Source organism: Lemur catta, chromosome 22 (genome assembly GCF_020740605.2).
Source record: "Lemur catta isolate mLemCat1 chromosome 22, mLemCat1.pri, whole genome shotgun sequence".
NCBI classification, from domain to species: domain Eukaryota; kingdom Metazoa; phylum Chordata; class Mammalia; order Primates; family Lemuridae; genus Lemur; species Lemur catta.
Window position 1 is genome coordinate 8,704,190 of NC_059149.1, and position 25,946 is coordinate 8,730,135.

General features: G+C 56.7%; 1 protein-coding gene across 9 annotated transcripts in view; it reads left to right on the forward strand.

Moving 5' to 3' along the window:
• Nucleotides 1–25,946, forward strand: part of FGFR1 (fibroblast growth factor receptor 1) — a 47,730-nt gene extending 21,784 nt beyond the window's left edge. For 2 of the 9 annotated variants that reach the window (XM_045535849.1, XM_045535851.1), the window contains exons 3-18: nucleotides 10,458–10,724; nucleotides 12,004–12,093; nucleotides 12,308–12,480; nucleotides 14,503–14,626; nucleotides 16,203–16,393; nucleotides 18,319–18,463; nucleotides 20,448–20,650; nucleotides 21,421–21,566; nucleotides 21,786–21,907; nucleotides 22,354–22,464; nucleotides 22,927–23,117; nucleotides 23,777–23,899; nucleotides 24,067–24,137; nucleotides 24,380–24,517; nucleotides 24,663–24,768; nucleotides 24,869–25,946. In XM_045535849.1, the coding sequence (XP_045391805.1) occupies nucleotides 10,458–10,724; nucleotides 12,004–12,093; nucleotides 12,308–12,480; nucleotides 14,503–14,626; nucleotides 16,203–16,393; nucleotides 18,319–18,463; nucleotides 20,448–20,650; nucleotides 21,421–21,566; nucleotides 21,786–21,907; nucleotides 22,354–22,464; nucleotides 22,927–23,117; nucleotides 23,777–23,899; nucleotides 24,067–24,137; nucleotides 24,380–24,517; nucleotides 24,663–24,768; nucleotides 24,869–25,045 (2,378 nt within the window). In that variant the 3' untranslated portion in view covers nucleotides 25,046–25,946. The remainder of the gene's footprint in view (nucleotides 1–10,457; nucleotides 10,725–12,003; nucleotides 12,094–12,307; nucleotides 12,481–14,502; nucleotides 14,627–16,202; nucleotides 16,394–18,318; nucleotides 18,464–20,447; nucleotides 20,651–21,420; nucleotides 21,567–21,785; nucleotides 21,908–22,353; nucleotides 22,465–22,926; nucleotides 23,118–23,776; nucleotides 23,900–24,066; nucleotides 24,138–24,379; nucleotides 24,518–24,662; nucleotides 24,769–24,868) is intronic. The other 7 variants (XM_045535853.1, XM_045535854.1, XM_045535852.1 and 4 more) reach the window with 7 other exon arrangements.

The following is a 25,946-nucleotide window of genomic DNA, read 5'->3' on the forward strand; positions in this document are numbered from 1 at the left end:
CTTTCTTTATGTTTGACAAAAGGTAACTTTAAGAAGAGCCCACTCCTTTCTCCACTCTGGGGTGGGTGGGGACCCGGCCCCGCCGTGGCAGCAGAGAGCCGGACAGGGAGGGGAGGGTGGCAGGCACTGGGGGTGCCAGGAGCCCCGGGGAGCTATGCTCTCAAACACCCGTTGTGGTTCTGGGGGGGCCAGAAGGCACATTCTGAAACAGCCGAGGCCTCCACTAACACATCAGCAGGTTTGAGGAGCGGCACCTTTTTCCTGCCCAGCTGCCGGAGTTTCCTTCCCCAAACCGTTTCTGCTGAGCCTGGGGGAGGGGAGGCTTTCCGAGAGGCCCAGGCCCGCGTCGGCCCGGGGGGAGGGGTGGGGGAGGGCGGTACATTCTTTTCTTTACGGAACCTGACCGGACTTTAAGGTCAGAGCACGGTGGAGAGTGGGAGCTCCAGAGTTACCTCTTCGCCATCGATTCATTCATCTCGCTCGCCACCCTCCCCCACTCTTAATGATCTTTCCATTACAGAACCCAGACCAGGAAGTGCATGACAGGTCGCAGCTGCAGACACATGGCTGGGAGGCCTGGGCTCCGGGCCAGCGGTGGGAGGGTCCGAGCTCCCCTGCAGCAGCGGGTCCCCTGCACACACGCACATGCGCGTGCACACACCACTGTAGCCAGCGACTTAGGGGACAGTGCTCGTACTTGTGCGTTGTAACGGTTGCTGACCAGTTGTGTGCTTTTGAATTTAGGATAGCGGTTTTAATACAAGCAGAAAAAACCCTCCACTTAAGTGTGTAGATCCCCTCAACCTACCATCTACCTAAATGGTCCTTACCAGATGTCGGGTTCCTTTTGGGAACTTGCCGTCATTATACAGAGTTCCAGCTCCTTTTCCCCAAGTAAGACCTACCTAATAACGGGCTTAGAAGCTTCCCAGGGTGTCCGGGGGGAGGTGTGGCCACTGTCTTAATGCCTCCAAAATAGTACGTTTTCCTCTCTATGATTCTATTAAGTTGCCAGGTTCAAAACGTGTTTGGGGGGGAGTTGAGATGCACCCACATGGGCTTTGCAAACGCACGGACAGACCTGGGTTCAAATCAATTATGGATGAGTCGAGCCTCCTTCCTTTTTTCAGTCTTCACTGGGGATGGCTTGTTCCCCGTACAAGTTGTTCAGGAAATGTTAATTTACCCTAAACTGTGTCCTAGGGGGCAGTTGTCACACAGGAGTTTCTGTCTCCACCGCCAGCTGTGTTGCTGGCTCTCTTCCCTGAATCTGCCAAGGCTGGATTCTTCTGGTGCCAAATGCGAACCGGTGACACAAACTTCTAGGAACTGTGAGCTTAGAGCGCCCTTCCCCGTAGCTGCAGGGCATCCACCTTTGCTCTCCCTGGGTGAGGGCGTGAACTTGCCCCTTCCCGGAGCAGTTCTCTCTTCCTGGTAAGGTAGGAGGGAGAGGAGCACAGGGTGCCGGGAATCTGACTGTCTTATCTTCAGCTGTCTCTCTCCATAGCGTATCAGTAAACAGTTGGGGTGAGAACTTTTGCTGGAGACGGAGGAAGGAGGGAAGTTTCTTTTAAAACAACTGTTGGGCGCATTCCTTTGTTAATCACTTAATTACAGCCCCTCTCCTTTGCGAGAGGTGGGGGGCGCTGGTGCCCACTGGGGGAAGGTAGAAAATCCCTAGGGGAAGGCAGTACAGGTTCGATGGGGGCATCAGGTAAACCCGGGCACCGAAGTTTGAGCCCCAAACTCGATTCCGACGCTGCGTTACCCCGTACGACACTCGGGCTCCCTCTGTTCTAAGGTGGCCACAGCCCAGCGAGGGCTCCCCGGTGCTGCTCTGCCTGCCTCCCTCTGCTCAGAAGGAAGGGAGCTGTTTTTGGGGGGTCGTGGGGTGGGCGCGGGGCCCCGGGTGCGGCTTTGGCCGGCGCAGGCGGCTCTGCGCTAAATTACAGTGACGATGTGGGACACACAAAAGACCGAAATCTTTTTTTAATAAAAACAAAACAAAACTCCGGCCCCAAGCCCCTGGGCTGCTGAATGGCTACGGCTTCCTGTCAGGATTAGCCGGGCTGCCTGGGCATGTGGGCTCTGCCTTTCTCCTCAGGAAATACCTTTAGTAAGCCCCGGTGCGGTCCCCATGGCAACGCGAGAGGGGACCTGCTGACAGCGGCCTTTCAGCCGCCATTGTTCCTCGGCCCCTTTGTTGTGAGCTTTATTGCTGCCCCTCTGGCAAACACAGCAGTTTGCACCGTTTTGTCAGGCTGAATGTGGAGTTTTTACATTTTAATGGGCTCTTCTGGCAGTGGTCCATTTGCATGCAAAATGTTCCTTCTTACTCTTTTCTCTTTTTCTATTAAAAAAAAAAAAAAAAGCCCTACTCCAAATCCCCGGGTCGGGACTGGTGCACGGCTCAGGGTCTGGGTGCCAGGCGCTGCCGATGGACTCGGAGCTCAGGCTGTCCCTGCACGGGGACCTGTGCTCCCGGTTCTGCCTCCTCCTGGCGTGGGGACCCCGCCAGGTCTCGCACGTCTAGGGCTCCCTCTCCCCGCCCCAGCCCTTGGTGGGATGGTAGCTGCTACCCGGGATTTCGGAGAGATCCTCCACCCTGGCCTGGTCTTGCCGGACGAAAGTAAGTTTTCAGTTCCATTTCAAAGCCAAAATAACGTAATAAAACCCTCTGCAGAGGCCCCTGAGCCCTGCTGCGCTGCTCTGTGTTCCTTTTAAGTTGCTTTCAAAGCCACCCTGAGTTCCTCCCCCACCCACAATTGCCCCCTCCTTTATCTCTGGGGGGTTTGTGCCAAGACTGTAAACATTCCTAGACCACCAGTCCCCCGTGTTGCTGAAGAGGACGGCCTTTCTCCCTATTTTTCTTGTCTCAAAAACTGAAAGGTGGCATAGGGATGACCCGGAAACATCATACATTATGCTAATGAACGATGCCTGGACTTTGCTGGGGCTGGTTCTTCACACCCTGCGTCCTGGTGGCGTATAGAATGCGGGGTGGGTAAGACGTGCTCACGGACCAGTCCAAATAGCCAAGCATCATTAGTAAATGCAGGATAAAGCCATGACAGTTTTCAAGTCTAGGGGAAGGCACCTTTAGAATGAGGGAAGGATGTAGTTGGGGGAGTCTCAGAAGAGTGAGCTTCAAGGTCTAAAGCAGGGATGGAGAGAGATGATCAACTGCTGGAGAAGGGAGGAGAATGGCCTTTTGGGAGAAGCGGCGTCTTGGGTGAGGAAGGCAAAGTCCGAGGGGCAGTGAGGAGATTGGCTTGGCTGAAGAGGCAGAACCCTGGGGATGGACAGATAAGGTGGCTCCAGATTCCGGAGGAGGGGGACAAAATGGGCTCTCGGGGGGTGGGGACAGGAGGTAGCGTGCAGATCTGGAGCACTGGGGCCTTGAGAGCTGAGGCCCCTCTGAGGAAGTGTGATCAGAGGGGAGGGTTGAACCAGCCCCTTGGCCTAAAGTTCTTAATCTTCTCCCTGGGTCATCAGAGGTCATCAGCTGTATGCTGTGATCAAGGGTGCAAGGTTTGAGAAGAGAGAAGGTGTCAGGTGACTGGTTGGGGATGGAGGCAAGGACAGTGGGAAGGAGGGCACGCTCTGGGCACCTGTGGCCCAGGCAGAGCTGTGGGCTCCTCTCCCTGTCCCACAAGCTGTGACAGCGCCTGCCTGAACCGGGTGCTGGGAGAGAAGCCAGACACCATGGAGGGGCCCAGGACCTGGCAGACAGACCCAGGCTCTAGAGATGGTCCTCACCCCTATCTCGTGATTTTGGGAGAAATCTCTCAAGCTCTGTGTTCTCGTGTTTAATGAGAATGAACACGAGCAAACACGCCTTGTGAAGTGTGGAGTGCTATGAGTCCTGAGTCTGCCAGTGTAGCACACACAACCCCACTTTCCCACCTGCCAAAGGTGGTCTTCAAGGGCAGGGGAGCTGGGGCAGGAAAGTGCATTTTGTGAGTTAAAGCACTCGGCTATAGGGCGGTGGTTGTGATATGAGCTATGGGATTGAGGAAGGAAGGGAGGAAGGTAAGGCCAAAGCAGCCAACTTCAGAATCCCACGCGAGGAGGAAGGAGACCTGGGTGTGTTGTCAGACGCGAGCTGAGCCCCAGGGGCTTCCTCACTCTTCAGAAGTGGGGGACTGCACAGACGCAGGGGATGTGGACGCTGCCTTGCGACCAGGGAGAGTTGGGCTGTGGGTGTGGATTCTGGGGAACCAGGCTACCCAGGTGGGGTTGAATCTCTGCTCTGCCACTTAACTGCTCCGTAGGTGGCCATGTGGGACAAATCCGGAAAGTCTCTGCACCTCAGTTTCCCCCCTGTGAAATGAGGGTATTGACAACACCTACTTCACAGGGTTGTTGTGGGGACTCAGTGAGTCAACACGTGCGGAGAGCTGCACTTAGCACGTCTTAAGCTTCTGCATCCACAGGATGGAGATACTAATAGTGTCAAAGGAGAGGGCCTGTTGAAAGCTTTGCCCAGTAAGTATATGGGACGTGGTAAACACGCCGGAAGTATCAGCCAGTGGTAGTGTTGCTGTTCACACAGTTGTTTCAGGGTGGGAAGGCACCTGGTAAACTGCGAAGTGCTGTGCAGATAGGTTGTTCCTCTTCCTTGGGTTCATGTTCAGCTGTGAGGTTTGGGGATGGATAACGTCCAGACCAAGTTGGCTGTGGTGGGCCCAGGGCTGGTGCCGTGGGATTTCAAAATCCATTTTCAGGTATATTTGCCGTGGGGCATGAATGGCCTGCATTCACAGTCGCTGCAGAGAGCTGTATTCCCTGGCACTGCTTTAGTGATTCTCTTCTGTCCCCCACGTGACAAGCTGTTGACCATTTTCTACCGTGAACCTCTGTTCCAGGCAGGCCATGTAGTCCGGCCTCGTCTCCCGCTGCGGCTGGGACCAAGGCACAGCCCTGCTCACGACCACCTCCTTCCCGTTTGCTGCCCTCCCCCTTCCCTGTCGTTTTGTTCAACTTCTGCTCCCACCCCTGATACTGTACGTTTTCTAACGTAAGAGCCCGTGCTGGGCCACCTGCACTCGGTCCCATCGGTCTGGCCGTCTCACGGCGCAGCGTGAGGTGCTGTGAGCAAAGCGAGGTGCTGTGTGAATGTCACCCCCCGCTAGGGCAAGGCCTGTGTCTTCTGTGCTTTTGTTTAATCCTTGCACAGTGACAAGGGCTCACAGAATCACCTAATGATAGCGATTTTGAAAAAAATTCCTTGTCTTCTTAGATTTTGGGGAACCGAGGTCTCATCGTGTCATGAGAATGAGAAGGTTTGCACGGTTCGGGGCCTCCTCACGGTGTCACGCCCCTCCCTTTGTGGTGCCCTCGGCTGGCAGAAGACACAGGTTCAGAATCAAGAATGCGGGTCTGATCTGACGTCCCCGGGCGGAACTACCCGCTAAAGTAACCGGAGATTTCTGGCTGGTCCTGCCGTAAGCAAAGGGCCGCACCGTTGGCGTGTGGGGGTTCCACACCTGCAGTATCTGGGGGGAGTAGGAAGGGAGAGGGTCTCGGTAGGGTTTCATTGGCATTAATCGTGTTCCTGAACTTGAAAGCGCCATGGGAAAGTCCCCTGCCCGCCCCTCCTGCCTCTGCACTTTGGAGCTGCTTCCTTGAAGGTGACAGAAAAGCGTGGCCCCCAGTCAGCCCCTGGTGCCCCTGAGGGGCAGGGTGGGAGCACTGGATCCAGAGCCCCTCGGTGCACCGGCCCCCTGTCCCGTCCCAGGGCCCCACCTCGGGACTAGCGGCCTCCGCGGTCTCAGCGCCAGTGGCCAAGCAGGGGCCTCTGTTCTCCTGTTTCTGGAGCACTGCCGGGGCTCTGGGAACGAGGTGGGCACCTGAGTCCTCTAAGGACGTTCAAGTCAGGCCCCAACTAACCCTAACCTTCCCCTCCAGTGAGGGGACAGGGCTCTGTCCTGTTGGCGTGGAAGCACAGCGCTTGTTTTCCACCGCACAGCACCTAGAGCCCGCAGTGGTGAGCAGCCAGACGTTTGCAGCCTCGGGCTAGGTCACCATGGAATCCAGATACCAGATGTCCTCAGCCCGCATGGCCCCCTCATCTCTCAGGAAACAAGATGCACGGAGCAAGTGCTTTGGGACGTCGCTCCCCTCACAGCGTCCCCGTTGTACATTCCGAGGGCCACCTTCGTATCTGATTCCAATGGATCAGCTCTCCAACAGTTGGAATGCCGGTTTCAAGTGGCTAAGCCATAAAGTGGCTTTCCTTTTTTTCATCTTCGTGGCCAGCCCAGTGAAAGTGTCAGTCAGCTCTTCACGGCTAATGGACTCCTAAGGACTAGTGTCGCTAAGCCCTGGCCCGCTGGTCTTGACCGGAGAAAGGCCAGGCCAGGGGAGCCGCAGCTGAAGATGCTCGGACCTTCCTGATGAGGATCGCTGGAAAGACCGAAAGGGAATGAATGGGACGTAGTGACTCGATTGTTGTGAGCAGGGACACCCTGGACTCCGCACCCTGCAGAGGCCTCCCCAAGGTCAGGGCCACTCGACAGGGCCGTGATGTGGTCCGGCAGGGACTAGTAAACACACAAGCTGCTGGTTCCATCATCTCCTAGAAGAAAGCGGCATTGTCCTGCTTTGCAAATGGAGAATCTGACCTGCATCCGAGAGCACCCTAGCAATGAAAAAAGCCACCGTAACCCAAGGGCCCTCGGCTGATTTTTGGTTCCTTTAAAAACAAGCTTTTGCCAGATGCTAAATTCAGTTTGAGACCTACTGAGTAGTTTCTGTGTGTCTGATATTGTTAGGCACTGTGGGAAAATTGTAACAGCCAATTCTGCTCTGAGTTGCTTGCTAATTCTTAGGGGAGGCAAGATGTGGACATTTCTGACTGTTAAGAAACTCCGGTATACCCGGCAGTTGATGTCTCCGTCAGCCAGGAAGGGCGTGTTGAGGTTGGCACATCCATCAGGGACAGTAACTACCATGGCTTCCAGCGCTTTGACGAAACCTCAGACGCCTCCCGGCCAGGCGTCTGCGGTTTCATGTTGTCGGAGCATTCACTGTATCCCTGGGGGCTGCAGCTTTGTATGAGCTTGGTGTGGCTGACCCAAGAAAGAAGGCTTATGCAGATTTCTACAGAAAGTATGATTCTAGGAAAGATTTTGAGGAGCTGAGGAAGGCTGGCATGTTTCAGAGTGTGAAGTGATTTTGGAATATAAAAGAATTCCTTTGGGTTGATTTACATAGAAGTTTGTCACTGACCTGTGTTTCTGAGTGATGAATATGTAGGCTGAGGAATAGTTTCTCTTGATAAATAAACAATTAACGAATACTGAAAAAAAAAGAAAAGAAATGGTATACCCAAATATCCATCGACTGATGACTGGAACGTGGGCTGTCCACATGATGGAATATTATTAGGCAGTTAAAAGGAGTGAAGTACTATTACATGCTACAACATGGCAGAACCTTGACCATATTATGCCAAGTAACAGAAGCCAGTCACAGAAGACCACATGTTGCATGATTTCTGTTTATATGAAATACCCGGCACAGGCAAACCTACAAACAGAAAGATCAGTGGTTGCCTGTCCTGGGGCTGGGGGTGGTGAGTGACTGCTGTGGGCATGGGGTGTCTTTATGGGACAGTAAAAATGTCCTGAAGTTACATTGTGGTGATAGTTGCACAACTCTGAATACACTAAAAACCGTGGAATGGTACACTTTAAATAGATGAACTGTGCAGTATGTGAATTATTTCTCTGATGTTTAAAAAAATGCAAGACAGTACATAATTGAGTGCAAATTTGTGTGGTTCAGACAATAACTATTTTACAGAAAATTAGAGCAAAGACAGGGCTTCCTGGCGGTTTTGGATGGTGGGCTTTGACTAGTCTGGGGCAGGGGGACTCTGGAGAGATGCGGAGGGTCCTCAGCAGAAGCAAGCTTTGTTGAGTCGGGGGTGGGGGGGAAGTGGCCCGATGGGGAGTGGAAGGCCCCCGAGAGGGAGACTAAGGTAGGATGGAGAGACGGGTGGAAGCGGATTGGGGAGCCTTGAGGGCTAAGCAGGGCTGTGGATTTTACCCTGTGCACAGCGCACCAGGGCTTGGGAGCAGCAGAGGGAGTCTGAGCTCCAGCCACGGGGAGGCCATTTATCCCTTGATGGTCCCGAGAAAGGGAGAGGATGAAGCGACCTGAGCCCCATCTGCAAGGGAACGCAGGTCTAAGACTACATCAAGAGAAGAGAAAGCTGGTTCTTAGAGGCTTGTTATGGATCACGTAGAAGAGTTTTGTTTGTGCATTCTGGCTGGGACGTGTGGGCGGTTGTGGACCTGAGCTGGAATCAGCCAGGAGCAGGTCTCAGCGTTCCTTTGCTTTCCCTGGGTGGGGGGACGGCCTGGGGGTTCTTGCTGTGTTTTTGTCTTTGAGGGCTGCTTTTTGCCTCTGGGACCTGTCCAAATAAGCTTTGTGATGCCAGAGGCTGAGAATTCGAGTGTACTGTTGACCAAGCCTCCGCTCCTACAGATCAGGAGCTGCAAAATATTTAATCAGTGAGGTCATTTGAGGGAAATGAGATTTGATCAATAGGAGTGTCTGCTGTTTCCCTTAAGGGTCGAGTCTAAAATGCTTTTCTTCTACCTTCGCTTGGCAAAACCACAAGCCATTGGAAATGGCAAGAATAACTTTCTCTAAGACCCACAAAAGCTTATTTTTAATCAGTCGTGTGGTCTGCTCACCTTTGTGGTGTCCCTCTTAAGTGGATTCACAAAAATAAACTGGCCTAGTGGTTGCTGGACCCCCCGTTTCTGATGTCCCAGTATTTCACACAGAGCTTGGGCTGACACGGGCAGGGCCTGCAGCCTCAGCCCCTCCCAGGAAAACCACTCCGAGTCCCCTGCGCTCGGGACGCCTGTGCTCATTTGTAAGGTTTCTAGGGGAAACCTGTTGTGCATTTCGGAAAGATGGTCATTAAAATGGGCGGGGGAGAAGGACGAAAGAGCTCAGACAGGTAGGCAGCGGGAAGACGGCGTGGCGGTACCTGTGCCGTTTATGCAGCAAGCACAGACGCAGCAGCTCTCGGGTGCTGGGGGTTTGAAGGTACCTGTGACACATCCCCACGCCCGGCCCTTGGTTGAGGAAGGGGCCTGCCCTTCAGTGTGACAATTGCACAGGGAGGCCACCTATCCCAGCCTGGTCCAGGGGGAGCCACCAGCTAGGCTGAGATGACAATGAGTGGTGAGAGCCAGGGCCACCGTGAGCCACAGCAGAGGCTGCGGGAGAGCATGATGTGTTTCAGAGCCTGGTGTCAGGGACCTGCAAGTTGTTCCCGGGAGCTGCGTAGGGTGCGAAAGGAGGCCTGTCCAAGGCAGGGGACAGAAGTCAGGTGGGAGGCTCGAGAGACACCAGGTACATTCTGCTGGTCAAGGAAGGTGCCAGGAGGGTGTTTGAAGATCCCAAAAGGAGATAGAGACTTCATTTTCCCTTGAGAGGAACGGGGGCTGGTGTTCAGGAGACGGGTTACAGCCCAGGGCGGTAGACTCAGGTGGGTCAGGGCCCAGGCCGTGGACACGTGCATAGGTGCGGGTTAGGGGAGGAGTGGGCGCTCTCGACAGCGCTGGATCCTGTGCGCTGTGGACGCCTGGGCAGGTCCAGCCCTGCCACCCGGGGACAGGGGAGTGGCAGGGGCAGGGGGCGTGCGGGGTGCGCCTGGCAGCGGGATGAGGAGAAAGGAGCTTTGTGTGCGGCTGCTGCTGCCACCAGAGCAAGTGTGGGCTCCACAGCAGCTGCGGCCTCCGGTCCCAACGCAGTCAGCAGCTCCAAGTCCCCCGGCCGACACCTGTCAGCGAGAGGCTCCCCCGAGCTGACCTCTCCCTGGGCCGTCCCCCCCGTACGTGCATCTGACTCGCAGCGGGGCCAGGCCCCCACACTTGCCGAATCACGTGAAGCCCCCATCGTCCCTCGGTTGGCAAATTGCCCTCTCTGGACTTGGGTGGGGGCAGCTGGGTGTTTGAGGGGTGAGGTTTGTTCAGCTGTTCCTGGGGAGAGGGGCGAGGCTGAGCTAGCCAGAGGGAACTGGGGTGTCCCTCTGGGAAGTGGCTGTTGTTGGCAAAGAACCCAGCGTGTGGGGAGGGGCGCTCCAGACACAGAAGTCCTGGACAGGGCCGACCTTTCCCCCAGGAAGGAGGGAAGCGAAATGTGATCTGCTTAATGCTGCTGCAGCTGCTTCCTAACTTTGCCTCTTTCTTCCTTTGACTTTTGGAGGAGTGGGGCGGAAAAGACACGGGGCTTCCCGGGCAGCCAGCCGTTCCCGACTGACCCATACTCCCACTCCCACCTGCCCGGCTCTTAGCCTCGACTAAGTGACGCCCGGGACCCTGCGGCTCAGTGTGGCTGGCGTAACTCCCTTTCTCTCTCCCCTCCTTCCCTCTCCCTCTCTTCCTCTTCGGTCCCTCGGTTCCCCTTCCCGCCCCCGTGGGTGGCTGCAGCCAAGCCCTGGGGCGCCCCTGTGGAAGTGGAGTCCTTCCTGGTCCACCCTGGTGACCTGCTGCAGCTTCGCTGCCGGCTGCGGGACGATGTGCAGAGCATCAACTGGCTGCGGGACGGGGTGCAGCTGGTGGAAAGCAACCGCACCCGCATCACGGGGGAGGAGGTGGAGGTGCGGGACTCCGTGCCCGCGGACTCCGGCCTCTACGCTTGCGTGACCAGCAGCCCCTCGGGCAGTGATACCACCTACTTCTCCGTCAATGTTTCAGGTTGGTAGCCAAGCCCTGCCCTGCCCTGTCCCTGGACCTACCCTCCAGCCCTCTCTGCCAGTTTCAGGGGAGGTGAACCTCCTCCCCTCCATGATCTGCCCTCACTCTGCTTCGGAAACTGCTGCCCACTAACATCGCGCCCTGCCCGCCGCGTGGCTTAGCTCTCAGAGGGACCAGGTGGGGCCGGCCCAGGCCAGAGATCTGGGGCTTCCAAGATCCGCCTTGGAGGTGATTGCTGATGTTCTTGGGGCCTTGAGACCCTGTCATTTCTGCACCAGGGCTTGCCAAGGCCTCCAGGATGCTAAGTGGGGCTCGGCCAGCTTCCGTCCCGTCACTCCCGTGCTCAGAGCCCCCAAATGTGTGGTGAGGTCCCTGCCGCGCTGGGGCAGGACCCAGGGGCACTGCCATGTCCACAGGCTTTATGGAAAATCCTCTAGCTTCCGTGGTAGGGCAGCCAGTGAACCCTAGAGCTCTGTGACTTGGAGAATCTGCCGCTTTAGAGAACGTGACTTTCACAAAACTAGGATTCAAGGCAGTGGAGCTGAAATTTTCTTTGTGCCATTTGTGTACCTTCAGGGTGTAAGCTTGGCACCAGCTCCCCAGAATTGCTAGGAAGGAGTGGAGAGAGATGTGGCCTGAGCCCTGACTGGTGACCACACGTGTGTCAGGCCTGTCCTCACCAGGGGTGGATACCTGCTGGGAGTGGTGCTGGCAGCTGCAGGCTGTGCAGCAGCTCCCGTCTGCTCTGGTTAAGGAGGGCGGCCCCCAACCTGTAGCAGACACGTGCTAGGAAGGTTCTAGCCGTAGGTTGTTCAGCCCATGCTTTGGAAACAGCATCTAGTCATCGTGTGCCGAGATCTGCCTGGGTCTCCCAGTGGCTGGCGGGCCAAAGGATACAGCTGCCCTGTCTGTGCTAGTTCTGAGACCCAGCGTGTCCGGGTGGCACCGTGAGTTGAGTGAGAGCCTCTGAATGCAGGATGGAATGAAAATTAAAGAGGAACAGCTGACCCTGGTGGAGCCACCCAGGGTAACGGCTTCTGGGCAGAGAGGGGCAGTGCAGTGGGTTGTGCAAGGACAGGAACACCCGGCTCTGAAACGATCAGTTTCTGTCCCACCAAGAGAGATCGTCACTAAGGGAAAAGTGGGCCCAGGGGTCCTTACGGGGAGGGCTGTCCGTGCTCATCTGTGACTGCACTGGCCTCATCGGGGTGACTGTCAATGTGGACGCGAATCGAGAGGCCCCTCGGAGGCACCTCAGTGCCCCTTCTCCTTCCCGTAGATGCTCTCCCCTCCTCGGAGGACGACGATGACGATGATGACTCCTCTTCAGAGGAGAAAGAGACAGATAACACCAAACCAAACCGTATGCGTGAGACACTGTTTCCTACCTTACTGCCCTTCGGGCCTGGGCGTTGGGCTTAGGGGGTGGAGAGGATGCGGAAAGGGCATGTGGGCTGGCGGGCCTGTGGTGGCGTGTGCCAGGCATCGCTCACAGGTGCGGGCACACCGCTGGGCCCCGGCCCCGGAGCCTGACCTGCCGCTGTCTCTGTCCCCACCTGTCTCTCTCGGCTTTGCCTGGACAGCTGTAGCTCCATACTGGACGTCCCCAGAAAAGATGGAGAAGAAGCTGCACGCCGTGCCAGCGGCCAAGACGGTGAAGTTCAAATGCCCTTCCAGCGGGACACCTAACCCCACGCTGCGCTGGCTGAAAAACGGCAAAGAATTCAAACCCGACCACAGGATTGGAGGCTACAAGGTACGTGTGTGTATGTGCAAGTTAGAATAAGAGGAATGGGAGAAACTCAGTTAGAAAATCCTTATTATATGCTTTCCATTGTTTTAAATAATAGTTTCTTAACTCTACGGATAATGCATTCTTACAAATTTTAAATACAAAAAAATGCAAATGCAGTTAAAAAATCCTTTCAGTCTTTTTTCTGTGTATACGGTTTTTACAGTTAATTACATCATGTGTTTAATTTCTTATCTTGTTTGGTAACCTCATGAGTCTTTTTATGTTGTATTTCAAGCATGAGTGTTTGAATGATAATTTTTCATGGCAAAATATCACAGACTATTTTGTGATATTAGGTATTTTCTAGTTTTTCACTTTTATAAATAACATTGCAACAAATCTCTTCAGCGGTATTTTACAGTGTTGTTCCTTAGGATAGATTGCTAGAAATGAAACTACTAGGTCAAAGGGTATAAGCATTTTTTAAGCCCTTGATGCATGCTACCCAGTTATTTTATTGAAAGAGATAATTAACTCACCCTCCCATAGCGGAGCCGATTCACTACACCTTTGCCAACAGATTTGGTGGATGAAAGCCTAGTAACTGCTATGTCACTACCACGGACCAAAAATAGGGGTGTACAGTATAAAATACCTTTATTTTGAGAGAGACCACATTCACATAACTTTTTATTATAGTATAATTGTTCTATTTTATTATTAGCCCTTGTTATTAATCCCTTACTGTGCCTAATTTATAAATTAAACTATACCATAGATATGTATGTATAGCAAAAGACCTAGTGTGTATAGGCTTTGTAACTAGCTGTAGTTTCAGGCTTACACTGGGAGTCTTGGGACGCATCCCCCATGGAGAAGGGGGGACTGCTATATTTCATGTTCTTTTATGTATTATTTCACTTATTAATGAAGTTAGAATTTTCATATTTTAATAAGCAATTTTCATTTCCTCTTATATAGATTGTTGTGTCCTTTGCCCATTTATATCTGTCGGAAGAACATCTTCCTTGTAGTCCCTCTTTAGAGTCTCTGATTATCCATCGAGTCCCTGTTTTTTTCTCATCTCACCTAGCTTCTCTTTTCTCAATAATCGTGTATAAGAAAAGCAGAGGGGCCGGACGCGGTGGCTCACACCTGTAATCCTAGCACTCTGGAAGGCCGAGGTAGGAGGATCTCTTGAGCTCAGGAGTTCGAGACCAGCCTGAGCAAGAGTGAGACCCCGTCTCTACTGAAAATAGAAAAATAAGCTGGGCATGGTGGTACACACCTGTAGTCCCAGTTACTTGAGAGGCTGAGGCAGGAGGATCACTTGAGCCCAGGAGTTGGAGGTTGCAGTGAGCTATGATCATACCACTGCACTCTAGCCTGGGTGACAAAGAAAGATTCTGTCTCCAAAAAAAAAAAAAAAAAAAAAACAGAAAGAAAGAATAGGGAAACATTTTAAATTGATTCACCAAGCACTTACTGTGTGTAAGGCACTGTGCTCCAAATGTTCCTGCCCGTAAAGATTTTCCAGTCTAGCAGAACGTCCTGTGTCCAGAGCATCCATCGTAGAAGGCAGAGTGGGATCGGTGCTTCAGTAGACAGAGGGAGGGGTGAGAACAGTTCTGACCAGAGATTGGGCTGGAGGAGATGGTTTTGGAAATGAGATGTCAGGGGCAGGCAGGCCAGACTCTCAGCAGGAGAGCCGCTCCAGGCGCGGGAATGGCACGGACAGAGGTGTGCCAGTTGGGAACGCTCCTGGCGTATTTGGGAGACTTTTCAGAAGGCGCATTTGTCCCGATCACAGATGGCCTTGAATTCCACGGTGAAGACTCCCAAGTCCCCATGCCCATCTGCCAGTCGTCCTGAGTGTTCTTTCAGAGTGTGAATAGGCCGGGGGCGGGGCGCTCTGCACCCTGTCCTGCCGAGGCTGCAGCCTGGGGCTGCGTGCCGCTCTGACCCGGGGGGTCCGTGCACGGCACCCTCGCTGCCTGTGCTCCCTCCAGACCCTCCACGGAGCCGCTGCTGTGCTTCCCTCAGGTCCGTTACGCCACCTGGAGCATCATAATGGACTCCGTGGTGCCCTCTGACAAGGGCAACTACACCTGCATCGTGGAAAACGAGTACGGCAGCATTAACCACACCTACCAGCTCGATGTCGTGGGTAAGAAGGCGAAGGCAGGCCGGGCGCGGTGGCTCACACCTGCACCCTGGGAGGCCGAGGCGGGAGGATCACATAAGGTCAGGAGTTTGAGACCAGCCTGAGCAAGAGCAAGACCCCATCTCTACTAAAAATAGAAAAATTAGCTGTGAACCTGTAGTCCTAGCTGCTTGGGAGGCTGAGGCAAGAGGATCACCTGAGCCCAGGAGTGTGAGGCTGCTGTGAGCTAGGCTGACGCCACGGCACTCTAGCCCGGGCAACAGAGCAAGACTGTCTCAGAAAAGAAAAAAAAAAAGGCAAAGGCAGCAGGAGTGGCCAGGTTAGAGCTTAAGAGGGAGGAGGTTTGGAGAAAACAGCTGCAGTGTCCAGGTTTCTTAGCGGCATAGTATAGCGTGTGGCACTTACTATAATAGCTTTGTCACCTAGAACAGGCCACTTCCCGCTTTGGAGCCTCACCTTTCTTACCTGTAAAATGGAGTTAAGAGCATCAGACAGTAATATACATCTCAAAGCTGTGTGTTGCCGTGAAATAGAAGGTGCTGTTGCTAGTTTGTCCGGAAGGAGGTGGCTGGTGTCGTGATGTTAAATGTGGCATAATATTCATGACCAGCCTGGGCAACATAGTAAGACATTGTTTCTAGAAAATTAAAAAAAAAAAAAAAAAAAAAGCCAGCGTGGTGGCGTGCGCCTGTGGTCCCAGCTACTCGGGAGGCTGAGGCAGGAGGATCCCTTGAGCCCAGGAGTGTGAGGTTGCGGTGAGCTATGATGATGCCACTGCACTCTAGCCTGGGCAACAGCATGAGACCTGGTCTCCAAAAATCAAAACAAAACAAAAGGCGTAAGCATAGCTGTCGCATAGTGAGCACAGCAATGTGCTAGGCTCTCTAAATACTACTGCTGCAAGGTTGGCATCGTTATTCTGGTATACCCGAGAGCACCCATGTGCAGGCTCCGAGAGCTCAGATACCTTGTCAGTGCAGAACTCCAGACCCGAGTCCAGTTGAGGTCACCACAGGAGACTCTAGGAAGGACACCATGCCTCTCGGGGCGATGACTGCAATCTGTTCCTTCTAGAGGTTTTATTCCCTAGAGATTCCAAGGTACAGAGTCTCACAGGCAGCGTCTGTCTTGGTTTTGATGATATCGTCTAAAAAGGAGATTGTGATCCGGGAGGTCTGGGGCAGGGGAGGCGATTCTGCATTTGGAACAAGCTACTGAGGTGACGCTGGTGCCGTGCTCCGGGAACACACCTTGTTCAGCAGGAGTCTAGAAGTGACTCTCCAGTTTTGCTTAAGGAGAAGTAGGCCATGCGGAGGTCTGCTGTAACGTTATCCACTAAGGCGAGAGGGGTTCACTATGCCTGTAGATAAGTCTGCATTGCCTTGGAGGATGGCTTAGGGCTGAAGGGAGGGTGTCCCTTTTCCTAGCTCAGGTTTGGGGGCCTGGGGCTCAGCAGAAGCCCCAGGAGGTGCCCTGCCAACCACTGGGAAGCTTGGGGGGCGCTGGGTGGGCACGCTCTCGTTAGCCTGGACCAGGCATGGCAGCGCCTGACAAGCCTCTCCTCTCCGTTCTTCCACAGAGCGGTCCCCGCACCGGCCCATCCTGCAGGCGGGGTTGCCTGCCAACAAGACGGTGGCCCTGGGCAGCAACGTGGAGTTCATGTGTAAGGTGTACAGCGACCCCCAGCCTCACATCCAGTGGCTAAAGCACATCGAGGTGAATGGGAGCAAGATTGGTCCCGACAACCTGCCCTACGTCCAGATCTTGAAGGTAAACTGGGCCCCCGGTGTCCATGGGCCAGCGTGCTGGGTGGAGACCAGCGTGCTGGGTGGGGACCAGCGTCTCCGGGGCTCAAGTTCCCATGGGCAGGCTCAGTGCCCGGGATCAGGGTCACGCGATAGCCTTCAGGCACACCCTCCCTCTGAGCAGGGACTAGCCACGTTGCCCAGAACCAGGGACAGTTTAGAGTCGGGGTGAGTGGGGAACAGAGGGCTGGGGGGTGGGCCCTGTGGGTTTCCAAAGAGCTTCCAGAGGGATGTTGTGGGGCCGCAGGGTCAGCTGCTCGAGGACGGAATGTGGACTCCTGCCTTTTGTCCAGAACCCAAGCCTTTCAAGCAAGGATGTCCCAATCTCCGCCCTGCTTCCCAAATTAACGACCTTTCTGGCAGTTGGGGTGACTGACAAGGGCATGCCTTACTTAGAATTGGAAAAACAAATGCCACCTGTAAATTCTGAGCCGAATGAGGAGTAATGGCATTTTCTTCCTGTCTCCTCTCACTCCCAGACATTCACTGTCTGCCTTTCCCCGAATGCTCCATTAATCCAGGGAAGCTAATTGCCCAAATCGCCAGCGGATCTCGCGACAGGAAGTCACCAGAGGCTGGGAAGGTTGTTTACCTCCTTGTCCCAGAGCTAGACCTCATCCTCCCTGGCCTGGCTGTCCCAGAGATTTGCCGTCCATCCCTCCGTCCCTTCTCTTTGCTGCTGGTGTTGAAACTGCTCTAGGGGACGGGGCAGTGGCCGGGGCAAGGGGCCCGCGGCCACCGTGTCCATTCACAGCCCCTGCCGCAGTCCTGGAGGAGGGCGTTGAACACAAACAGGACAGTTGATTCGAAGCAGAGTTTTTGTTTTTGTTTTCCCAATGAAACACTTTGGACGTTTGCAGCCCGTTTGTCTTGTCCTGCTAAAGAGGGAAAGATGGTAACTGCCACTGAACGTCTCCCTCGCCTCAGCTTCCCAGGCCCGCCTGGAATTGACACGGGAGCGTAGTGTGGCCACATCTCGGGCGTTTGCCCAACTGACTGGTGTGTCGTTGGTTTGTTCCAGCATTCGGGGATTAATAGCTCGGATGCGGAGGTGCTGACCCTGTTCAATGTGACAGAGGCCCAGAGCGGGGAGTATGTGTGTAAGGTTTCCAATTATATTGGTGAAGCTAACCAGTCTGCGTGGCTCACTGTCACCAGACCTGTGGCAAAAGGTAACGGGGAGACGGACGGGACCCTGTGCTGGGAACTGGGTGTAGGCCCCGGCTGCTGGGCGCGTGCCCCGCCGGACTCTCCCTGTTGTCCTGCTGCACTTGTAGCGCCCAGAGCCATGGAAAAATGCCCGGCCCGGGCGGCTGGCTTGGTTTGGTGCTGTGTTGGTGTCTGCTGGCTCCCTCCGGACCTCCTGTGTGTTCCTGGGCCGTGTGCGTGTCCGGTCCGTGCGTGGTCTCGTGGGGACACGGTCTTGCTGTGTCGTGAATGATGGTTCAGACTGCAAGTGTGAGCGGAGGGTGGATGGGCAGTGCCCGCAGGCCTAGCGTGTGTGTGTGCGACTGCAGTGCCCTGCCACCCTCCTGTGTGTGCCCCTGACTCTCCTTCCCCGAAACCAAGCAGCCCCCGCGCGCCGGCCCCATTTCTCCATGCCGCCCGCCGCCGCATGCTCGGCCGGGCCGGGCTGCCAGCGTTGGTGAAGGGTCGTAACCGCCGTGTCCTCAGGTCTGCGGACCCCCCCCCCGCCCCAGGGTCTCGCCCTCTTCCTCTAACAGGTTTCGCTGCCTGGTGGTTGCTGTCTGTTCCTTGCTGCAAAGCAGACGCTGGGGAGCGTTTCTTCTCTGGTTTTCCTCCCCGCGCCCCGTCGCCCTCCCTCCCTCTGTGTCTCTGGGGGGTCTCGCGCCCGGTGCGTGTCCATTTTCCTTCCGTTGTCTCTTCTAGACTGCCGGAGTTAACACCACCGACAAGGAGATGGAAGTGCTTCACTTAAGGAATGTCTCCTTTGAGGACGCGGGGGAGTATACGTGCTTGGCGGGTAACTCTATCGGACTCTCGCACCACTCTGCATGGCTGACCGTGCTGGAAGGTATACACGCACCTCTCCTCTCAGTGCCCTGCCCTCGCCGCGGGCACGGGGGGAGCATGCATTGCGGGGCTGGGGGAGACACAGAGGAAGGGGCTCCTGCCTGCCACCTGCCCCTTCCTTCTCCGGCTTTGAGGGCTGCCTCCTCTCGGCTCACACAGGAGCTTCCTTCGTTTTGCAGGCGCAGGAGGCTCCCGCCTGCGTTCCTGCCTCTGGCTCCCCCCCGGCCCGTGCGATGCATGCGCGGGCTCTGGGTAACTTGCAGCTGGGCTCCGCGCCAGGGCAGGCTCCTTCCGTCCTGGGGTCCAGCAGCTTGCCCTCCTCCATGCGGAGCATCTGAATTACACGATCCTTTTTGGCCAGTCCCAGAGGTCTCAGAAAGGGCCCCACCTGCCCCTTCCCTGAACGCACGCCCTCTGCCAAGAGGGGCTTGCTGCTTGCAAGGAACAGCATGAGCCCACCCGTCCACACTGCCGTCCTCTGCCTTTGGAGGAGATGGGGCTCTACCCAGACAAGTGAACTCGAGGTGCTTTCAGTAAGGCCTGTCCCGGGTGGCCGCAGGAGGGTGACAATGCCCGTTTCTCCTCTTTAGCTGATGCCACCACCTCTCCTATCCCAAGAGGGGAGGTCGCACGCTGACCCAGGAAGGAAGGAGCCTATGGCCTGCTGCGGGTGGTGGGCTGGTGACCGCAGGGTTGTGGCTGCCTCTTGGAGAGTCCTGCATGTGGGTCTGGGGGCTGCTCTGTCCTTTTTCCTGCTGGCACTGCCCCTCCTCCCTCCCCCCTCCCCCCTGCCCCGCTTGCCCAGCAGGCCCACGGTGCCCCTGCCTGAGGTGGAGAAGCGTTCTGTTTTTATCACCGTCCCTGTCTCTGTCCTGTCTGTGCCCTCTGTCCGTCGTCTTTGGTTCTCAACATGGGGGGAAATGAAACAGAGACACTTCTCCCACCTGCAGCGCTGCCGGCTCCTTGTCGGGCCTGGGGACATTCTGCTCCGGGCTCAGTCTGGGGTCGAGCCTTGTGCCTGTCTGGAAGGGTCCCTAGGGTGCCGCCTCCGTGGCTGGCCGGTGTGTCTTACCGGGAGGGTTGGGGAGGAGGACTCGGCGGGGCAGGGCGTGTTCCGTGAAGCGGCGCTGTGTGTGCCGGGGCGAAGGCCACTCAGCTGCCTGCTCAGGGGAGGCCGGGCTACACAGGCTTGGCCTCTGTGGCCCTGGGGAGGATTCCAAATGGAAAGTGGGAGGAGAGAATAAAACAGTGCCAACCCCCTCCCTGCCCCTGTGCATTTCCTTCTTAAGTTTTAGGAGTTGGGATCTGTGAGTAGAAATCTCAAGAACTGCAAAAAAGTTGATTTTTTTATATCTAGAATAGTCCAGACATGTTTGGAAATTGTCAGCTGTGCCTGTGGCTTGGCCAGGTGTAAACATGTACCTGTCTGATTTGACACGTGACACAGATTCGAGGTGGGACGGATAGTCGGGACACAGGCTGGCAGCCTCTCCCTTCATTTGTCCTCACTCTGTGAGTGCCACCGCGGCCAGGTGCTGTGGCGCGCAGAAACGAACAAGGCTCTGGCCCCGCCCTCGCACCTGCTGGCTTCCGTGATAAGTGAATGCACACGGTGCTGAGGCTCCGCCACGTGTCCACAGAGAGACCCAGAAAGCCATTCAGAAGTGACTTCTCGGCCGCCCCTGGCAGGGTCCGGGTAACGTCTAGGCCAGGAGCCCAGCTGAACAGGGGGCTCAGGAGTGCACGGGGTGGGACTCAGCAGCAGGATGGCTGTGGTCCGTCCCTCCTACGGGGTTCGAGTCAGTTTAGGGAAGCCCCAGAGATCCCAGGGTGCCCAGTCCTCTCAGTGCCAGAATCCCAGTCCTGGCTAGAACCTAGTGTGGTCCTTCTCCTCCCTAAAAGCCCCCAGGGGACAGGAGACGGGTGTTGTCCCCCTTGCGGACGGGGCCCCAGAGCCTGCTAACACCCTGTTCACACCGACCCAGCCCTGGAGGAGAGGCCGGCGGTGATGACCTCGCCCCTGTACCTGGAGATCATCATCTACTGCACGGGGGCCTTCCTCATCTCCTGCATGGTGGGCTCCGTCATCATCTACAAGATGAAGAGTGGCACCAAGAAGAGCGACTTCCACAGCCAGATGGCTGTGCACAAGCTGGCCAAGAGCATCCCCCTGCGCAGACAGGTAACAGAAAGTAGATGGGGGATTCGCACGCTGGGCACCGCCCTCTCCCCGTGCCCCCGGGGGCTTCCCCAGGGCCCTCCTCCACCCTGCCCTCCGCTGATCCTAACCTGCCGCCTCTGGCTTTGCTTCCTGGCTTCTGGGCAGGGCACAGTGGAACTTCCTTAGCTGAGTGCCCCAGAGTGGGTTTCAAGCTGGTCTAGCCTGTGAATCCCACCCCCCCACAGCCCAATGCAAGTCCCCCCTCCCCCCCAGCACGTGGACTAGGAGACCGTCCTGTCTGGACTGAATGTGCCTTTGGTGGCATTGGAACCGTCCTGGGGGCAGGTTGGAGGTGCAGAGGCATCGGGTGGAGAAGGGGACCTGAGTCGGCCCCCACTGCCCTCGCCCCGCGGTGTGCCCACCCTCCCCTCACGGGGGGAGACGGCCCGGGAGGTGAAGGTGTGCGTGAGAGTGACCATTCACCCAGAACAATCTGTAAGCAGAGGCAGGGTTTTCACAAAGAATCAGGACAAGAGCAGAGTTGTTATTGCGATGATAAGTTACAAAGCGTCCAGCCGGCCTAGGTTCCTTTGGGCTACTCATCTTAAAGGTGAGTAAGGTGGAGCCCAGAAAGGCCAGTCCCAGAACCTGGGTCTTCTGGCCCTGGCGGTCTCTCCACCGCTCTGCCTCGGGGCAGGAGTATCAGATGCACAGAATCTCGCCTCTGCCGTTGCTGGGAAGCCCGGCTGCCACTTCCCCTGTCCTTGCTAGAAGGGTGACCCCACTCTTCCCTGCAGGTGTCGGCTGACTCCAGCGCCTCCATGAACTCCGGGGTTCTTCTGGTTCGGCCCTCGAGGCTCTCCTCCAGCGGGACCCCCATGCTCGCGGGGGTCTCTGAGTATGAGCTTCCCGAAGACCCTCGCTGGGAGCTGCCCCGGGACAGGTAACGCTCTGACCCCAGCTCTCCTTGGCCTTGTCCTCACGGTGGGAGGTGTGTACGCTGAGACCTGGGGGGTGAAGGCTCGTGAAATGCCTCCAGGAATAATCATTTCCGCGTTCTACTCTCAGCTGGGTGAAGTACCGAGAGGTGGAGGTGGGGGGCCCTGCCGAGGCTTGAACTTGCCCAGCCCGCGCTTACGCCACTCTCTGTTTCCCCCCAAAGACTGGTCTTAGGCAAACCCCTGGGAGAGGGCTGCTTTGGGCAGGTGGTGTTGGCCGAGGCCATTGGGCTGGACAAGGACAAACCCAACCGAGTGACCAAAGTGGCCGTGAAGATGTTGAAGTGTAAGTGCAAAAGCAGTCCTTTCCCTTTCCAAGCACACTGGGGGCCTCAGGCCCGCAGAACACCACCTCGGGGCTGTGACTGCCCACACCTGCTACCCCGCTTGCTTCGGGCTCCCCAGAGTGGAGGGGCATTGGGCACCCGGTGTCACTGTGATCCTGCTCTGTTTCTTGGTGTCAGTCTGGGCTGTGTCAGGTGCTCATTCCAGAGCCCGTCGCCTGCTGATTCCTCCCCATGTCCCCTGCCCACTCACCGCCATGGGTTGCAACAACAGCTCCCAAGAGAGGGAAGAGAAAATAAACGTGGAAGGGCCGTGGGGTGGGGAGACTCAGGCCCCAGGGAAAAGCCTCCTCGGGCATGCACCCCGTCCGTCCCCCTCAGCCTTCCTCCTGCCTCCCTCCCTTCCAAAAGTAAAGAGTCCCTGTCGTTCTCTGGTCTGTGTGTAAAGCGGATGCAACGGAGAAAGACCTGTCGGACCTGATCTCAGAAATGGAGATGATGAAGATGATCGGGAAGCACAAGAACATCATCAACCTGCTGGGAGCCTGCACGCAGGACGGTGGGTGCCGCGCCAGGGGCAGGGCGTGGGCCTCGTGCTGCCAGGGGCAGAGGGGAGCTGGGCTGGGGTCCCAGTGACACGGCCCCTCTCGGCCACACTGCAGGGAGGGGCTGAAGGGAGGCCGGTGTGGCAAAGGTTGGAATGTTCTCGGGTCTGGGCCGATGCCCACTGGTTTGTTGTTCCTCCAAGAATACGGGCACCTAGATTCACACACGGGTTATGGACAGGAACAGGAAAGCAACTGTGGTCTGAATTAGGGCTCCTACCCCAACATTGTTCTGGAACTTTCTGGACTGTGCTAGAAAGAATGATTTCCCTGACTTTCTCTGAGGCATAGAATGAATTCCCCTGGTCCCCCAAAGCTGGGTGTGGTGTGCCTGCCGCTGGGGGTGGGTTTCCTGGCGGGGAGGCTAACGCCGCTCCCCTGCCGCCTGCCCTGATGGCCTCTCCTTCCGTGCCCAGGTCCGCTGTACGTCATCGTGGAGTACGCCTCCAAGGGCAACCTGCGGGAGTACCTGCAGGCCCGCAGGCCGCCTGGGCTGGAGTACTGCTACAACCCCAGCCACAGCCCCGAGGAGCAGCTCTCCTCCAGGGACCTGGTCTCCTGCGCCTACCAGGTGGCCCGAGGCATGGAGTATCTCGCCTCTAAGAAGGTGTGGAGCCCGCAGGCCCCCCACTCCCGCGGTCCCCCGGTGAAGCTGGGTGGGAACAGAGCCCTGCCGGCACTCTAGCTTGTGACTTTCAATCCTTGGGTGGAGTCGTGGGCCTGCTGGGCACGGACCCCTTGTGCCCTTTGAGGCTCCCTGGGAAGCTTGGAGTTGGGAGAACAAGTGCAGCCCAGCGGCCTCGGGGTCAGACCCGATCAGGGTCAGGTCTGGGCCACTTTCCGCGTAGCGTCGGGCGGCTACTCGGCATCGTATGTCTTCCCAGTACGAAGTAAGAACAGCAGTACTGGCACCGTACTTCGTTACGGGGATGCAAAGGAACGGCGGCTGTGAGAGCGCGGGCACAGGGTGGCTCTGTGTGCGCCCTGACCGCTTGGGTGTGCTGGGCCCCTGCGATCCGGCCGCTTAGAGGGTCGTCAGCCATTGGAGCGGGGCAGGGACAGAGGGTTTGCTGAAGTGACTGAGACTCGAGCTAGAGGAGCACGTTCTGGGAGGGCTCAGGGGCAGCGCAGCGTGGCCGGGCAGGGTGGGTCTGCCTGCAGGTCCCCGCGGGGCAGAGGGGGACCCAGACTCCCGGGTGGGCGTGTTTCACGGTTGGCGGCCCCTAGAGCCTTCGGGCTCCCTCACCTCCCTCCCGCCCTCCGCAGTGTATCCACCGAGACCTGGCTGCCAGGAACGTCCTGGTGACAGAGGACAACGTGATGAAGATCGCAGACTTTGGCCTGGCCCGGGACATCCACCACATCGACTACTATAAAAAGACCACGAACGTGAGTGCGGCAGGCGCGGCCACACCTGCTCTGACCCGGGTTGGCTTTTCCCGCAAGGCGGGGTGCGGGGTGGGCTGCCCACGGGCACTGCTCCCGGCCCCGCCCCTGCCCGCCTGTCCCCTCGCTGCCCTGCCCGGGCCACCCTCAGCCTCCCCGTGCTGTTGCAGGGCCGCCTGCCCGTGAAGTGGATGGCGCCCGAGGCGCTGTTTGACCGGATCTACACCCACCAGAGTGATGTGTGAGTCTGAAATAAGCGCTTGCCGGGACCGTGGGATGAACTGCAGTACAGTGACGCCCTGTGTCCCCTCTGGACGGATGAAGGAAAAAACAGGACATTGTATTCGTTCCCTTCGCTCCCAGAAAGCCCCGTCTGTTCTGCGCACAGACTCGCGGCCCTGCCCTTGGAAGGAGGGACTTGTGTTGGGGTCGAGGGGGTTCGGGCTGGGTCCCTGAGACCCCGGGCTCCGTGCTCATCCACAGGTGGTCTTTCGGGGTGCTCCTGTGGGAGATCTTCACTCTGGGCGGCTCCCCGTATCCCGGCGTGCCCGTGGAGGAGCTCTTCAAGCTGCTGAAGGAGGGTCATCGCATGGACAAGCCCAGTAACTGCACCAACGAGCTGTAAGCCCGAGGCGATGCTGGCGGCCCTGAAGCCAGGCCCGGGGGGCAGAGAACTAGACGAGAGGGTGTCCACCCAGGGGGAGCGGCCCTCCTGGTCATGCCTCTGCTCGTGTCCTTCCTCCCTGACCTCATGCCCCTGCCGCAGGTACATGATGATGCGGGACTGCTGGCACGCCGTGCCCTCGCAGAGACCCACCTTCAAGCAGCTGGTGGAAGACCTGGACCGCATCGTGGCCTTGACTTCCAACCAGGTGAGGCTGCCTTTGCTCACAGCGCACCCTCCGGCGCTCGCGCCGCCCTGGCCCGGGGAGGAGGCACCTGGCCATCGCGCCTTCGTCTCGCTTGTCGCAGGAGTACCTGGACCTGTCGATGCCCCTGGACCAGTACTCCCCCAGCTTCCCCGACACCCGCAGCTCCACCTGCTCCTCGGGGGAGGATTCCGTCTTCTCTCATGAGCCGTTGCCCGAGGAGCCCTGTCTGCCCCGACACCCAGCCCAGCTTGCCAATGGCGGACTCAAACCACGCTGACTCCCACCCACCGCGCCCCTCCCCAGACTCCATGGCCAACTGCAACCCTCACCCACGACTCCCTGCTGGGCCCACTGCCTGTCCCTGCCCCCCTTCCTGCTGGCAGGAGCCGGCTGCCTACTTGAGGCCTTGCCGTGTGGCCCGCCTTCACCCCACTGAGCTCACCTCTCTTCCTCCTCTTCCTCTCAGCCTGCTGGCAAGAGAGAGGAGCAGAGAAGCAGGTACTTGCTGATGGATGCTTCATTCCCTCCCAAATGCTGGACCAAGACCCCTCCCTGCCACCAGGCACCGCCTGGAGGGTGGGGCGGCGGGAGACGGACAGGCGTGCGAGCCAGAGCTTCGCGAGCTTTCTTGTGTTGGTTTTGTCTGTTTCACCTTAACCCGTGAGCCCCTTGCATTCTGGTGGCAGGTGCCTTGTCCTCAGGGCTACAGCAGTAAGGAGGTCAATGCTTCGGGCCTCGATTGAAGGCAACCTCTGCTCGATAGATGGTGCCAGTAGCTTATTAATTCCAATACTAATTTGCTTTGCTGACCAAATACGTGGTGCCAGAGGACGGTGGGGCAAAGGCGGGAGAGCGTGTGGCCCTGGGGCCCAGCCCCGAACCGGGGGCTTTGTATATAGCTATGAAGAAAACACAAAGTGTATAAATCTGAGTATATATTTACATGTCTTTTTAAAAGGGTCGTTGCCAGAGATTTACCCGTTGGGTAAGATGCTCCTGGTGGCTGGGAGGCATCAGTCGCTATATATTAAAAACAAAGAAAAAAGAAAAAAAAGGAAAATGTTTTTAAAAAGGTCATATATTTTTTGCTACTTTTGCTGTTTTATTTTTTTAAATTATGTTCTAAACCTATTTTCAGTTTAGGTCCCTCAATAAAAATTGCTGCTGCTTCATTTTTA